This window comes from Anomalospiza imberbis, chromosome 4 (assembly GCF_031753505.1).
Source record: "Anomalospiza imberbis isolate Cuckoo-Finch-1a 21T00152 chromosome 4, ASM3175350v1, whole genome shotgun sequence".
NCBI classification, from domain to species: domain Eukaryota; kingdom Metazoa; phylum Chordata; class Aves; order Passeriformes; family Viduidae; genus Anomalospiza; species Anomalospiza imberbis.
Window position 1 is genome coordinate 45,648,891 of NC_089684.1, and position 16,361 is coordinate 45,665,251.

The following is a 16,361-nucleotide window of genomic DNA, read 5'->3' on the forward strand; positions in this document are numbered from 1 at the left end:
CTCTACAACACACATATTACAATCCATAGTCCCAAACATGGGCCTTCAATTTCTACTTAGTCTCACTATCCCATTGTGCTCCTTTTACTCAGCCTTTTCCATATGTAAAGTCCACTTGAAAAGTCATCGTGTGGAATATACTGAGAACAAGAGAAAAGTTCTGGATCCAGGAACAGCCAGGCAGCCTCTGCTGCCTGCAAATTGACTTTTCAGAAGTCCCTTACTTCCCTTCCTGCACATTTCATGCTTATCTGAAAGATTTCAGGGAAATGAAGATGCAAAGCATTACCTAATTCAAAGTTAGAAGGTACTTTCCTGCACTTTCTTCTCACTGAGAATTTAAAATAACACTCTAATTTTAACAGAGAGCATTCTACACAACACAGTCAAGGCAAAGGAGATAAATTTGCAAAAATCTTACCCCAAGCTGAGATCTCTATAAATACAGACCACTATTGATCATATCTGTATAATTTTACAACTTATAGTTACACAGCTGCATGAACAAGAACAGAAGGTATCCTCTAATCATATTCACTACATGCTGAAGCAAACCATAAACTGATTTGTCTGCCAAATGATCATGTTGAACCTGTGGAAATCACTTACACAGATCCATGGATGCTTTAGTGCTTCTGATGCTGTGATACGTTTTGCTGGGTTGATGGTGAGCATTTTATTGATAAGGTCTTTTGCTTCAGGAGTCACCGTGTCCCATTCTGGTGAGGGGAACTTCAGAAAAAAATACACATATGTATTGTACATACATATACATTGTCATGTACATACACATATGTACGTACACATGTAAATATGTATTGTCATATACATACACATTGTCTTGTACAGTCTTTATACAATTTCACCTAAGGATCCACTACTAGATTCAAATAAGAGCTTAAAAATTATAAGGCTCTGCATTCACCTCATCATCATTTACAAACTACCTAAATCTGAGGACCAACAGCCTCTTGCCTGCTTAACATAATACGATTAGATGATGTTGCAGAATTCATATGCCACGATATCATCAGTTCTTGACTTCTCCCTCTAAGCAGGGAACTCCTGCTTAGAAGCACAATTACAAATAACTGAATAGACGAGAGTGTGGTACATACATCATAAGCACCAGCCTTGATCTGCTGGTAAAGCCTGTGCTGGTCTTCATCCCAGAAGGGAGGGTATCCCACCAGGAGGATGTACAGAATGACTCCTGCAGAAAATTCACACCAGCGTTAAGGGCTTTCAAGGAACGAACACCAGAAATTAATTTTTCACCTAACAACCATGTACAACAAAAGGCTCACGAGTATCATCCCAGCCACTGGGATGGGAGAAATACTGTCCCCTTCAGACTGGGTAAAACAGTGGAAGTGGGATTGACAAGGTAACCTCTCACAGAAAACAAGGGCAATAATGAGCATTTGATAACACCAGATCAGGAACACTGGAAATGTTTATCCAGCTGGAGAAATAATATTCCATGATTCTGGATGTTCTAGGAAAAAGCATTTTTCACTTATGGTTTTATTATGGCTTATACTGGTGTCTGAAAGATTGTGTTATAACTATTCTCATGCAAAGCAAATTTGGGAAACTCAAATATTTCTGTATTTGGTCAATAGGAAATTGAAAAGACCACCTGCTATTCTGACAGAGATGATTCCCTGTGACTCAAGTGCTTTCATAAATACAACCACATGCTAAGTGTGGGTAGAAGTGAAATAAGGAAACCAGCCCCTGTTCTCATTTGGGGAGCTGCCACTTGCCAGTGCCTCAGAACAGTTTTGAGAACTGGGTGACAAAGCAACTGCTCTGTCCTCCAGTTCAGAAAACATTTAATTTTGTGGTTTATACCACCTGCAGATGGGGTATATTGGTCAGACGAATTTTAGGCTCCTTGTGAACCAAAACTAAATGTCCAGCTCACAGCATGAACTGGTGTGTTTACTAACTAATGAGGCATCATACACCTGCAGCTATTCTTTTAGTACTCTTTGAAAGTGTGTTGTGTAGACATGGCCAAGAATGCCATAACAGATCTTAGTAAATAATTTTTTAAAAAAGAAGCATGTAGGGCAACAAAAAAATCCAATGACCTCTACTAGAAATTAATACTGAATTTTATTATAATAATTACTGTATTGTATTATGTTATGTATCTTTTCTGATGGACAATATAATGCACCCTGGATATAATTTCTCACTCTTAAGACACTCTACAGTGGACTGAATATGACTTTCAGAATAACTTCTTACCACATGCCCACATATCCACAGGTTTTCCATAGGGATCTTTTCGTAACACTTCTGGAGAAAGGTACCCTGGAGTACCAGCAAAGCCTGTCAAAAGGCAAGGCAACTCTGGTCAAAACCTGTACGTGCTCTGGAAAAAGCAAGTGATTCTCGTCTCGGCCCACAAGACCCAGGACAACGTTTCCCAAGCCACGGACATGAACTGCTGTATTTGCCCATTTGTTTTTTACGGCACATGACCTAGAGGTAATGCTGACATGATGGGGGACCAACTAACAAAACAGAGGGGCAGCTACTGTATCCTGTATGTAAGGAGATATATGTTGCACAAAATTAGAGCTTCATCTAATATGATCTTTCTACTGCAGAGCTCATTTCTGCCAAGTCATTCCACTTCTGGAAACCTCTTTACAAAAGTTTACAGGAAGCATCTCCGATGCAATCTGGCCTTTAAAATTTATATGTTCTTCATCCTTTATTCATTACGAGCAGTGCTGGTTCTCTGAGCAGAAATACAAAATGTAGGTATAAATATTACTTCTCTCAGGACACTATAACAGAAAAAAACTTAACGATCACTAACAGTCTGCACCATTTCAGTGAGGATGTCTGTTCTTTCAGGCATCTTGGCCTAAAATAAATGCTTGGGAATTCCTGAGAGGTGAGAATTTAGTGGCTTTCATGAAGGACCACATGCCACTTGTGTAATACCACCCTGGATTCCACAAAACTCACGAGAGATGGTGATAACATATAAAGTGCACAGCTGCAGAAAAAAAGAAGCCTTTGCCCCACAGTCGCCAATTACTTTGGAGTGGGAGGAGGAAATAAAGGAACACATTCCATAAATTCTAATGAGAAAAGAGCTAAAATATGGTCATGAAAAATAAGCTTGTTTTTTGCAGGCTTCTGATATGGAAGCTATGAATTGTTAAGGAGTACTATCACACAGGAAACACATCTTAAGCTCCTTAGAGAAGCTGAAAAATAGATGTTCTAAGTGGCTTTAAATAGAGTGCTGTTCCATATCTCTTTTTGGGTGCAGTGCTCATTTTAAAGGGGAAGCAAAGTTGTCTTGAGTTTAAAACTTAGCATGGCTCAATGAACATTACTATGCAAGATTTGAAAATAAACTCTAAAGCAAAAAAAAATAAGTATAGTATTTAGCTAACCTTATCTCTCAATGAAGAAACAAAACAGATCTAAACTGAAATAATTGGTACAGTTTTAGTACACAGAACCACAGAACGGTTTGGATTGAAAGGACCTTGAAAATCATCTTGTTCCAACCCCCTGCCATGGGCAGGGACACCTTCCACTAGACCAGGTTGCTCCAAACCCCGTCCCTGGCATTGGACACTTCCAAGGATGGGGCAGCAACAGCTTTTCTGGGCAACTGGTGCCAGGGCCTCACCAGCCTCACAGGGAACAATTTTATTCTATTATCTGATCCAAATCTACTCTCTTTCAGTTTGAAGTGATTCCTACTGATCCTGTCACTACATGCTCTAATAAAATAGTCTCTCCCCAATATTCTGAGTGGTTTAAAGCAGCTCACACAGAAGGGTACACAGCCCTGATTTCAGTAAAAAAAAAAAAAAAAAAAAGAACACAAGGAAGTAGTTAACTGTCATTTATCAGGTTATTTTGTAACTGCTTAGAGGGACCCCCAAACAAGTGTGCACTTTTCAGAAAAGTGTTGCTGCTTGTAGTAACTCGGTTAGCAAAAGCAATTTGCAAAGCTGGAAACTGTGACTGTGCAGTGCCTAGAAAAGATTGCAGTATCTTGTACTCCTAAACTTGTATGACTTCTCCAAGCGTCCAGAGGACCAAGACAAAATCCACGCCTTGTTGACTCAACCTGCCTGACACCTTCCCAGTACATTAAGCACCTGCTAAGAGGGTGGCAGGTTTCAACTAAACCCTGTAAGGCTTTCTACAAACAGGCAAAGAACAAGTTTGTTTTACAAACATGCAAACCATGAAAGTATTCAGTTGTATTCAAACACAGAGTTCAAGCCAGTTTCCTGCTGAGGCACAGCCATGGTTGAAGCAGAAAAGAGACCACCACACCAGAGGACTACACCAGAAAAAAGGGAGAAAAAAGAAAAAAAAAAAAAGAAAAAAAAAAGGAAAGCATACTGATGCAGAGTTATAATTCTATAATTAGCATCAGAGCACGCCATGAGTCACTAAGTGCTGCAGAATCCAGTAGAAAGCAGAAAAATCTTAGGAAAGAAAGTGAGAAAAAGTTCAAAATGCCCAGTCCACTGGAGTTCATGTTCTGCCCTGCTAATGCAGTCCTAAAGCTGAGGGAAGGCACTTGGACCACTCCGGACACGTTCTGCAAAGAAAGTTCCAAAAAAGGTACAGAATCCACTTATCTTATTCAGTGCCACAGTTTTTTTTTAAAAGAAAGACCCCCTTTAGGCTACTTGCTTTTTATGACCTTGTTAACTCCTCCTTACATATATATTTTAAAGACATTCTGTTCCCTTCTCCCAAGTCCTCATGATGCTATAAGTCTAAACCCAGCCTTTCATAAGAACCAAATGACAAAAAAAAAAAAAAAGCGCAAGATTTTTTAGGACATTGCAACCTCCTCTGCATCACCTGCAGGTACACTATGAACAGAAAATATTCCTGAAGTCAACTTCAATCTGCTGAAGTCATCTTCAATCTGCTGATTTTCTCTTGAGATGTTTCCTGTTTACCTGACACTTGTGTTTTGCCTTGTTTCTATTCCACTCCTTTTGTTCTGGTCTGCTCATTGATGTGCAAGAGCAATCTCCTCTGTCTTTTGTGGATTACTAAAATCCATTTATAAAAAGACTGGATTTAAAACAACAGGCTGGCTCATAAAGCTGCCAACATATGTCCAATGGCACTGCCTGTGCATCTACATGTACTTATAGCCGTGAACACTCAAACTCCCAATTCACTGCCCAGAAACATCTTTCTGCTTCTGTTCCAAGCCTACAACCACTTTGTTCCATTTCAAACTGTACTTTCTAGCTTCTCTAAGGGAGAATAGGCAGCTGCTATAAATATTTTATTCTGTATGTTTTTCCACTTGGGATTTATAATAAATTTTCCCTCCTGCTTCACATCTGTTCAAAGAGGGTAGTACATGAGACACATGTATCACAATTGTACATGCACTATTGCATAAAATTACCAGTATTAAATATTTTCCACCATTCTCCTTGTGGCATCCATTAACTGTAACAAGCAATCTGTAATTAGTATCTGGCTACAAGCTAAGGTGCTCAATCCCTCCTATTTTCCCTTTCATTCAAGTCACATTCCAAAGTGTTTCAGAATCAATTTTTCAGATGTTTCCAGCTGACAGAGACCTGCTCAGACAAAATGTTCTGATGACTGGGCAGGTACACTCAGCAGTATTACCCTACTGTCTCATTCCTCAGTCACCTGAGGGGAAACCACCAGTCTCCCTCCCAGGTTCTACACCTGTATTTTCTGCCTCAAGTTACTCAGGAGAAAGTAGGAGAAAAGGGGTTGTGTGCACCTCAGTCAAATTTACAGGATGACGGAAGGTAAAACAAGCTAGGAATCAGGAAACAGGTTTTCCAGGGTCAAAGAGTCACATAGCTGCACATTTCACTCTGGGTTGAGAGTGGGGCAGCTGGGAAGGCTTAACCACTATGCTGAATAAATGGTGAGGAAAAAATGGTATTTACTTACCAAACCAAGCCTGTTGTTCTCCCTGGACTTCTATAGCCAATCCAAAGTCTGCCAGTTTGACTGCCGCTCCCTTGGATTTGCTAGCTAGAAGTAAGTTCTCAGGCTTTATTCAGAGAGAGAAAACAATTGAGATGAAAAGATAAGTAAATACATTTTAAACAGTACTCTGGAAAAGAACAAATACTTAGAGGAGTGAAAATGAGAAGAAACCCATGACTTTTTTTCCATGAAATTGCAAAACTTGCACTTCCCATTCCTATCTGGAAAGAACCACCAGGCCTGTAACCAGCCTTCATGAGCTCATGCCAGCAAGACTAAGGCCAGTGTGAAGAAGAGAGCCAGAATGGGCATGTGGAGCTGTGACACCCGCTGGTGTGACAAGGCAGGTCAGAGATTCCCAAGAACTTGTTACTGCAAAAATGGGGCAGCAGACTCCCAAAGGACAGGGACTCATTGATGACTAGTCTAGCCCATGGAGTTTGCAGGATCAGGCATCTGCAACTGCCAAACAGAAATGTTTTGCATGACATCCCAACAATAACAGCCCTGTGATTGTATTTAGAGAGCAGGTGTATTTATGTTGCAAATCTCTCAGCACACCCACGTTTGTGCCTGCAGAGAACCTTTACAAATAACAATATTAGTTAGTGAAAGTTCCCACCTTGCTTTTGTTTTGTAGGGTATGTTGGTCACATCTGAAATGAAATGCTATGGTACACTCACACACTTAAAGGTAAAGGATTTGAACATAACAATTGTGTTCATTTTACTGTTCGTAATTAATCATTTTAACTCCAGTTAACAAATACATCAAATGTAAATTGCCCAAAGACAACTTTATTGTATGAATGTTTGCTTTAAAAATACAATTTAAAAAGTACTGTAGAAATCAACAGATTATTTCAAAGAACTGTGATCCTCAAAGCATTTTCTTGCCACATCCGTCTTTCCAATCCCCATGGTTTTTAAAAAAGGTTTTGTTCTACATTTACAGAATAACAAAACCTCACTTTCAAGGGTATTGCTGTCACTCCTCAAAAGCAATTTCTGCAGTGGTCTGTGACAAGGGACTTCATTATAGCCAGGCTGGTGCTGGGGCCTCAATCCTGCAAACTCCTCAAGGCATATTCCAGATTCAACCCAGCAGCAATCATATCGCTTCCAAGGGACTATTTATGTGATTGCAGTTAATCCCACGCACGTACTGAGGTTGGAAACAATTAAGATCATAAGCCTCTTTCAGCAAAGCCTATCTTGAATACATGTCAGGTATCCAGCAAAATATGCCTGAGCCTAAGTAAGACCTCAGCCACAGTAATACTTCTATTAATTAACAACACAACGAGCCCTGACAAACTTTTTAGTCTAAAGATGTTTTTTTCCCCTCTCACCGGAGGAACATCTTTTCAGCAATTTACCAACACTGTTCTCTCACTCATCCCTTTGTAGCTACGTCATAGACTAGACAATATTAAAAAACTTTCACCAATAGTTACTTGATGAATCTTCTATTTTTGCAGTTTCAAAAATTAAGATGAAGAGCCCTCAGAACAAAATACAGTATTTATATTAGTTTAAATTACATTATATGAAACACTGAGTGCATAGGTGAGGACTCTTCTCTAGTTTCATCAACACTGATTTAAGCAACATCACACTCCTTGCTATTTAACAACACTAATTTCAACACACAGTCACGCGGTTCTGCAAGGTTTCCTCTCAGAATGAAACAAGTTCACAGTAATTAATTATTGGAATGCTGTTCTTGTACAAACCTCTTAAAGCAACAGATGATCCTATTTGGTTGTGACCTTCAAGCAAGCCAAAAGCAGTGAAAAGCCTCATCCTTTTGGATGAAATACAAGCACTACCCCACCGAGCACGTAACGCTTTCCCAAAAAGTGATTCTGTTCAAAACACTGGGTTTGCATTTTCTGATGCTGCTTTGGTTTTTTGTTGGCTTTTTCAGCTTATGTTTTCCTCTTGGGATTGTTTTTTTATTCCACTGCATGTCTCTTCTCTGCAGAAGTACCACTTTAACAGATGAGTATGTTCCACCAGAATTCCTGATGTACTCCCATGCCAAAGACAACAGCCTTTTGGGCCATGCCAAGTGGGACTGTGTGCTTAACCAACATGCAGCAGCCATTTGAGGCTGGCCAGAGGCACGTGGGTAATTATCATGCATTAACTGGGAACGAGTGCAATTACTTGGGAAACATTAACAGCAACGTGCAGGACTTGTTCCCTGGATTCGGTGGTGTCACCTTGCGCTCCCCAGCGATGGGCAGCAGCCAAGCATGCACAATGGCACTGTTAACTGCTAAAATTACTTACAAATAAATTAACACCATTTATGCCATGCTTTTTCAAAGGTCATTAATCCTTAAGATATCAAATATTTAAGGCTCTGTGTATTTTTCCTTGAATATACCTAAAGCAGCCACTCTCTGGTGGAAGGTAAGAGGGTCTTAACCACAAAAATCACAGAAGTTTCACAAAAGCAGGAAGGCTACGGCCTGACAAGAACTGGAATTCCTACCAGGAAGTGCACTTTTACTAGCTGGTAAAGCCAGGTTGCCACTGATAAGTTAATTTTTTTCTGGGTCTAGGATCCACTACCATTCTAACTTAAGCCAGTGTTTACAAACAGAGCAGCAAAAGCACTTCTGCAGGTCATAAGAGGCTGCAAAAGCTCCTGTCTGTTTGCTACTAAATCAGCGTAGAAGGAAAGTTAAATAAAACAGGATCATCCAAAATCTCCCCACCCCCAAGCATGCCATCATGTCGTGGACTGAGTTATTGGAAAAAAATCCATCATCAAGTTTTGCAATTTAAGGATCCATGCCAGCCCATAACCACCTTCCACAGCTTGCTGTTCTGCTCCTGGCATCTTCTTTTCAGCACATGGTGTTCTGCTTGGATTTCACCACAGTCCTTCACTTAATTCTATGGGTTTTTTGGCTTTTGCCACAAAGCTGTAACTGAAGAAGGATGGCTTTCTGCTTCCTGAAGTTTTCACTTTCCCAAATGAAACCGGGCACCACAGCTTGGCAGAGACTTTTTCTCACACTGTTTTTTCAATTCATCCTGGATTTGCCAGAATAAGAAATCCACACATGGTCTGGAGCAGGCAACAGCTGGATTTAGTGCGTTCCCAAAGAAAAAGTTGTTTTGTGTGAACATATGAAAAGTAATAGAAAGCATCCTTTATTCCATCAGCTTGGATAGCTACGATCCTGGCTTTTTAAATTCCTTTTGATGCTAGAAGCTTAGGACTGCATGTACAGCGTGGACAGGAACCGCTGGAGCAGCTGGACAAATCTGACATCATTCCCTTTAAACTCATTCCACATTACCTAGCTGCCATGCAAGATTTACAGACTGCACAGAGATTTGTCCTGTTGTACAAATGTGACAAAGGAAAATCTGGAAGTGCAAAATGAGTAAAAAATTTGGGGTCTGCATCTTTGAAACTCATCCTGCTCGCTGAGCTTTTGGAGCAAACCTCTTTATGCTCCTTTATGAACCTTATGAGGTCAGACAAAAACAGTTTGTTTGGGAGTGAAAGTTGCCAAGAAAGGCGACAGCATTCTGATTCCAACGTTATTATTCATGATAACCACTGGAAACACATATCCTAGGAGGAAATTTCTGCTCCTCAGAACTCCTTCAGGAAAAAACTAAAGCCCAAGAATCCATGCCACAAGGGATTAATGTGTTTTGCTGCCTTAGCGCACACACCATTTTTTCTCTGCCTTACAAAGGATCTGATAGCTCAGACTTCCATCTGACTTCAAAACAAACCATCTTCTTTTCCTTGTGGATTGTGAAGCTCAAGTGCCCAAAAGGCAAGCTTACTATGAGTTCTGGGACAGCCTTCTCCCTTGGAGCCTCACAGTAAAAGAAAATTATCTAGTCTTGCTTCTTTCCTTGCCAACATATTTGGAGAAGAGAAGGCAGAGAGCATTCCTGCAGCAGACTCTTCTACCCATTTGGAGATGTACAGTTAAGAAAGAGGTAATGCTCTCTCTGCACAGGGTTTTCTTTAGAAAAGTTTCTATCCCAATGTTAAAGCTCATCCAGAAGGAACTGGACTCCTCAGGTGGGTGTGGTGAGAGCACTGTAGAAATTCCTGGTTTTTAAAGACCTTTGGTAGCCCAGCCATCATTTGCAGGAGAGAGAGGTCTGTGTGTCAGCGATCCCAGAGCAGCTGGCCTTCTGTCACTATAAGATGCATGGCATGCAAAGGCCACTGTGCTTCCCAGAAGCACTAAAAATTCTGCTGATGAGAGAAAAAGCTCCCAGAGCTCTGGATGACGGAGGAAGACCACGTATTCAACAAAAACACACCGTGCTTGAAAAGCACCTTCTGTTTTCCCTGTACCGCCCAGTGCTAGACAGCCAGGCACTGGCCAGCCTCGAGCAGATTCCCTCTGGTGAGCACGAGCTTGTTCTTGCATGTAGGTGAAGTCAAGGTAAAATCAAATGAACCAAGGGGGAAAATAAAAAGAGGGGAGCATTTACATTTCGGCTGCTGGCGGCCCTGTGGGGCAGGGATGCTGCTCCGGGAGGGCGGCGGGGCAGCAGCACTCACCTTGAGGTCGCGATGGACCACGCCCATCTGATGGCAGTGCAGCACGGCCTCCAGGATCTGCTGAATGCAATGACTGCATGCAAACACCATGGGCGCCCGTTAGTTCCAGCACCAGGCGGCGGGGCGGCGGCCGAGGGCGAGGCCGGGCGTGGCTGTGCTCCCGCCCCGGCCTGCCCTGCTCCGCGCCGCCCCGCTCGGAGCTCGACGGCCTCAGGCTCCGCGGGGCGGCGCCCGCGGCGCGGGGCTGCCCTCAGACACAGGCGGCGGGGCGGCTGCCTTGGCTTGCTTGGAAATTAACACCAAGGTCTTTTTTAATGGTAATTTTTAAAAGGAAGAAATTTTGCCACTAATTCAAGGTCGTATTCAATATCTGGCATCCTCTGTGCTTTTTCCTCCTCGCTTACTCAGAGCCTTCACAGAGGACTGAAGAATTCTAGAAACGGTTAGAAATCGCAGCGACCGTGGAGGTAGTCCCCAGGCCCCTCCAAGCCAGGTACTCCGGGTCAATAATTAGCTCCTAGCCGCCTAATTTAGCCGGCAATTAGCGGCACTGGCCTGAGGGCTCGTCGCACCCGAGCGCAGCAGCGTGCGGCCGCTCGTTCTGCCACTGCCCCGCGGGCCCCAGCACAGCCGCGGCGGTCACATCTGCAAGCTGACATACATCACAGCCAGGGGTCACCTCCTGTGCCCGCACAGCCACACAGGGACAGCCCCAGCGCCTGGCACAGCGGGGCCAAACTCCAGCGCCTTGGCAAGAGACGGATTTTGGGCAACCGTTCCCCCTTTTGCCATGATGTATATTAGGCCTGTAGACTTGCAAACTGGAAAGAGGCGTCATGCATTATTGGTTGGACCGGTTGTTCGGAAAGTGACTAGGATAGGCAAGGGAACATCGCAGACATCCCACCCTCTGCCCCTACCCAGCGGAAAGAAAACCCCAAAATTCTTATATCCAATTGATGGGCACCAGATACTGACCTTCAGGTCTCTGTGAACTATGCCATTTAGATGACAATGATTAACACTTTCTAGAATCTGCTGTATACAATGACTGCAAAGATACAAGGGCAGAATGGAAGGGAGAACATTTTAAAGGCACATAATCACATTAAATACAAAATAAAAATAAAACTTAAAAGAAAAAGTTAAAGAACAAAAATAATTTTACACCTCTGGACAAGTCTTGATTGCTGTTTGAACTGGAACAACACTGCTGAGATATTTCCAGCTCCAATACATCCAAAAAACGAAAAACCAAAACCAAACAAAAAAAGACATTTAACGTGGAACATATGACACCTGTGAGACAGAATCATCGGACTGTATTTTCATTCAGCAGTATGGAAGCTTCTTCCAGTTTCCATAAACGGCCACAGGAAAAATAAAGTGGAGGCAGTAAAACAATTAGTGGCATGTTTTGGTGTTCTTAATTTTTGGTGGTGAAGTTAACATTATAACAAGGGCTGAAACTAGAAAATGGTCATAAATGAGATGATATACAGAAGACAAATGAAACAAAAGAAGTCAAAAGCTAAGGAAAAGCAAAACATTTTTCATTTTGAATTGAATGGTTTCTTTAAAACGGTTGGTAGAATAAAGCCAAGTCATAGAAAAAGGTGACATGCATTTTCATTTAAAATAGTGTCCAGCTCTAGTTTAGTTAGGAGTAATTTGGGGAGTGAAAATTCACATAAAAATTAAGACAAATGTTTTAGTTTGGTGCTTTTGCAGTAACTGAACTAGCACCTATTTTCCCACACCCAGGTTTGCAAGTTTTGGCCAGACTATGATGCCAAAAAGCACATCTTCAGATGTCTTTTGGCACCACAAGAGCTTAGCTTTTTTTTAAAAGACATCGTTGTGGTGCAAGTGAGTGATGCTAATTAATAGACAGTAGTCAAGATGCTGCTCATCCAAAACCTTTTGACCATGGCATTCAGAAGGAATGGTCATAATCAGTAACTGGAGCCCAAGCCTGAAAACCCTTTCTTAGGCAAGCAGTTCATAACTCACTGCACCGTTTGTCTGAGTACAGACTACTGGCGTGAGCAAGGGCTTGCAGGAGCAGACCAGTGTGACAGTCCTGGGAGAGGCATCCACAGAAAACAGCAACTATTGCTAGAGGGATACACATATACACACAGAGGATATATCTATTTATATATACAAATATATTTGTATATATAAATGTACAAAATACAGAGATGCATCATAACTAGATATCTCACTAATTTGGTCAAATTTTTACTGAAAAAATGAAATGTGCATATATCTATATATATAGATATAGATATAGTATATATATATATATACACACATATATAGGCACAGCCCCTTCCAATATATTATAATTCTAGACCAGAAGAAATCATCATTGCAGTTTTTCCTTTTAAAACCCAGCTACCTTAAAAACACACAAGGACAACATATACTGGCCTTTGGCATCAATATTGGAAATTTGCTTCAATCACAGCAGGAAAAAATTATTTGAAATTTTTTTCAACATAGCTCCTCTTCTTCCACCCCACCTAAATGCTATTGCTGTTTCCTCTTCTACAGGGTGTTTTGCTGTGCGCTGTTCTTTATTTAAATGCCAAAAATATTAATCTTCCTACCATTCATAGAGATGCAGTAAGATCTGGAAGTGGAAGCTTCCTAATAGTCAGTGTAACTTCTCGTCTGTTCATTATAGTCCTACTGTTGTTGTTAGGAATACTTAATTCTTTCTGGTCATCTCCCAAAGATCTCCAAATGTAAAGGCATAATTTAAAATTTCATGTACTAAATATGTATTATTAGGGGGGGTGTGTTTGTAAACACACAGAAACATAAGGATTCTTTAAATTTACTTTGAGATCAATTTATATTAAGAGTGTGGTGGTAGAACATATTTTCTATAGAGTAATTGACCACAATGTTTAGGATTCTTAAATTTATGACAAAATTTAAGATTTATTATATGAGGACAAACATGACAGGAGTGGCCCTGATACTTTACGCATGCAAATTATGATAATTGCTAACTTATTATTCAAGTTTTTCAACAAGCACTTGCAGAAAATTGCCAGATATTTCATATTTGAGCTCAGACTATGAGATGCACAGTATAACTGCTTATTGATGAAACACAACTAAAATTCTCTAATTGGAAAAGGAAATTAGCACTTCAGGCCTGAGAACAAAAAATAATATTTAATGCAAAATTCTTTTAAGACCAACTTATGCTTCAATCTTTGATCAGCAAAGCTAAGAATCCATGGATGAGATACTTGAACTGTTATGTCCAGATTGCAGAGGAAACAATGAGTAAAATTTTAACTAACTGAGATTCAATTTCAGCTTTTTCAGATCAGCAGACACCAAGATGTCCCACGAGTTCTCCACCACACAGTCGTGAGCTCAAACTGCCAAACTCTGCCCTTCCAAGTCTAAGAGAACTCCTGGAGAAATCCTGGAGTCTCACAGACTATGCTGGGAAACTGATGCCAAACACCAGGATATATTTAAGTAACTATCCTATAATTATCAAAGGCAGTATTAGAAAAACAAATTACTTACCTGGCATCTGCTTCACTATAATACTCTCTTGCAACTATATCTTCAAACAATTCACCTCCAGTGACTCTGTTACAAAAAGCAAGATGGGGAAAAGGAGATTTCAGAAGTGAAAATGTGCACCTTAAATTAACTTGACAGGGAGAAGTCAGAGAGGAGTAAGTGAAATAGTTGTACAGAAATGCAAGAGGTTTTGCAGCAAGGTGCAGGAACTAAAGTGGAAGGTTTGTCCATCCAAATCATTACATGAATAAAATGGATGTGGTGGAAGTGCAATCATAATTAGAAAACAAAAGCCAAGGGCAGCAGCGTATTGGGCAAGATGCTGGACATCAGTTATGGATGTCAAAAGGAAGGAGTAAAACTACAAGCATAAAGGGAACTGACCAGCCAGGAAAATTGTGGCTGAAGTTCAGTACAATTCAGGATCATTTGAAAACTGCAATAGAAGGCAAAGGTAAGAAATGCTAAAATACAACAATGCTAAAAAAGGAAAAGGCTAATTCATTGTAGAGCAAATCACAACAGAGGTGTACCCAGGTGCCAGAGGGGCTGGCTTTTTGTGCTGTGGCTAGAAAGAGCATTACTGAATTGCAAAGGAACTATCAGTAGAATCAGGGTACATTAATCAGTTTAACAGCAGATTTTTCCTAGAAAATTTTCATTTATCTTTGTGGAGAAAGTAGGAATAGCTTAGACAAAGCACCACTGAAAGTAAGTTAAGTACAAGGGAAGAACTGTATGATCCCGGGGCCAGTAACAGAAGTGGCTGTGCATCATTGCATACTCAGGAGCTCATGGTACAACCAGCAGTTTAATGGTTAGAAAGGGGTTAAAAAGCAATAAAACTGTGGTTTTATATCCCAACGATCACAGTCCAGAATGAGCCCTGAGCAGGATGATGCCACAATCTTGGATTGCATCCGGAATAGTGTGACAGCAATGTAAAATCCCTCCTCATATTGTACCAGTTCTGGTCACTAAAACCCAGAAAAGGGAACTGAAAGTGCAGCATGAACAGAAAAATTGCTACCATGCTACCCAGTCACTCACTTATCAGATCTCCTCAGAGAAGCAAACCCAGTTTAGCTGGGCAAAATAAAGGTTAAGAGGGATCAAAATAAATACTGAAGATAAGCATTAGCCTGGATCTCCCTAGAGGGGAGTTGTAAGGGATAATATTGGTACAGTAATACACAAGCATACAATACCTATGAGTAAATATAGGGCCAAAATCAGGAGAAGTTTTCTGGCAATCCTTGTAAAATGAAAATTAATGAGCTTTTCAGTAATTTCATAACACTTGTCTGCCTGTGTCACAAGAGGGGACCTTATAGCACAGGAAGACCCTTCCTGTAACATTTCTCTCCTATGGTATAGGCTGACAGACTGGCACAGCTAAATGCAATTCTTCACATATACAGGTGCTTACATAAATAATTCCTAGATGAAAGATCAATGTTTGTATTTCATTACTGGTTACGAATGTGAGTATTAGCACATTGCATTTCCAATAAACTCCCAAACATAAAAGCTTGAGTGTGCAACAAGATACTTAAAAGACTGAGATGCTTAAAAATCCATACTACAGTGAACACAATTAGTATTGAATACAATTAAGTTTATTAGGATTAAAAAACACAAGGTGAGAATACTCTGTTTAGAACTGTAACATTGATTTGCAAACTGCTGTACTAACACTTTGTTGAAGAACCCAGTTTTCAGCCACATTAAATGATGAAAGAAATGCCCTGCTTAACCAGCAGCCCAGCTCCTTTCTTGGGGAAGGCCAGTTCAAGAATCTGATTTTCATTTTTCATTTATATTTGGGTTACACCATCCTTTTTCTGAGTTTATGACTTACTGATTCTCAATGCAGAGACTTTCAGGTAACCGAGAGCTATTTTGTACAAAACTCTGGAGTAAAATCTAGAGGAGGTAAAGTAGCTTGTTGCCTAATTTGTATTCTCTTTTTGTCTTCTACCTTCCAGAGACTGGCTTTGGTTGCTGTAGCACAAAATATTTGATTGATGCATATTTTGACAATCTTTCTTAACTCCTTTTTGCATATATATTTGTCTGCCACAGTTCTGGTAAAGAGGAATAATTCTCACTTTGTGATGAATGAAAAAACAAAGCATCCTTTGATCATACTCTTTCCTAAAACACTTTTTTTTGATCCAAGCTAAAGAAAGAAAACAAGAATCTTTAGTCATCAAAGTGACTTTCAGTGGAAGAAAATACCAAA

General features: G+C 40.6%; 1 protein-coding gene across 33 annotated transcripts in view; it reads right to left on the reverse strand.

Moving 5' to 3' along the window:
* CAMK2D (calcium/calmodulin dependent protein kinase II delta) overlaps nucleotides 1-16,361 on the reverse strand; it is a 120,343-nt gene that overhangs the window by 32,378 nt on the left and 71,604 nt on the right. For 23 of the 33 annotated variants that reach the window (XM_068188330.1, XM_068188329.1, XM_068188327.1 and 20 more), the window contains exons 5-10: nucleotides 14,117-14,182; nucleotides 11,537-11,609; nucleotides 5,962-6,064; nucleotides 2,260-2,343; nucleotides 1,119-1,213; nucleotides 610-732 (exon numbers count right to left, since the gene is read on the reverse strand). In XM_068188330.1, coding sequence (XP_068044431.1) covers nucleotides 610-732; nucleotides 1,119-1,213; nucleotides 2,260-2,343; nucleotides 5,962-6,064; nucleotides 11,537-11,609; nucleotides 14,117-14,182 — 544 coding nt within the window. Of the gene's footprint in view, nucleotides 1-609; nucleotides 733-1,118; nucleotides 1,214-2,259; nucleotides 2,344-5,961; nucleotides 6,065-10,558; nucleotides 10,632-11,536; nucleotides 11,610-14,116; nucleotides 14,183-16,361 lie in introns of those variants that run through there. The other 10 variants (XM_068188332.1, XM_068188328.1, XM_068188354.1 and 7 more) reach the window with 2 other exon arrangements.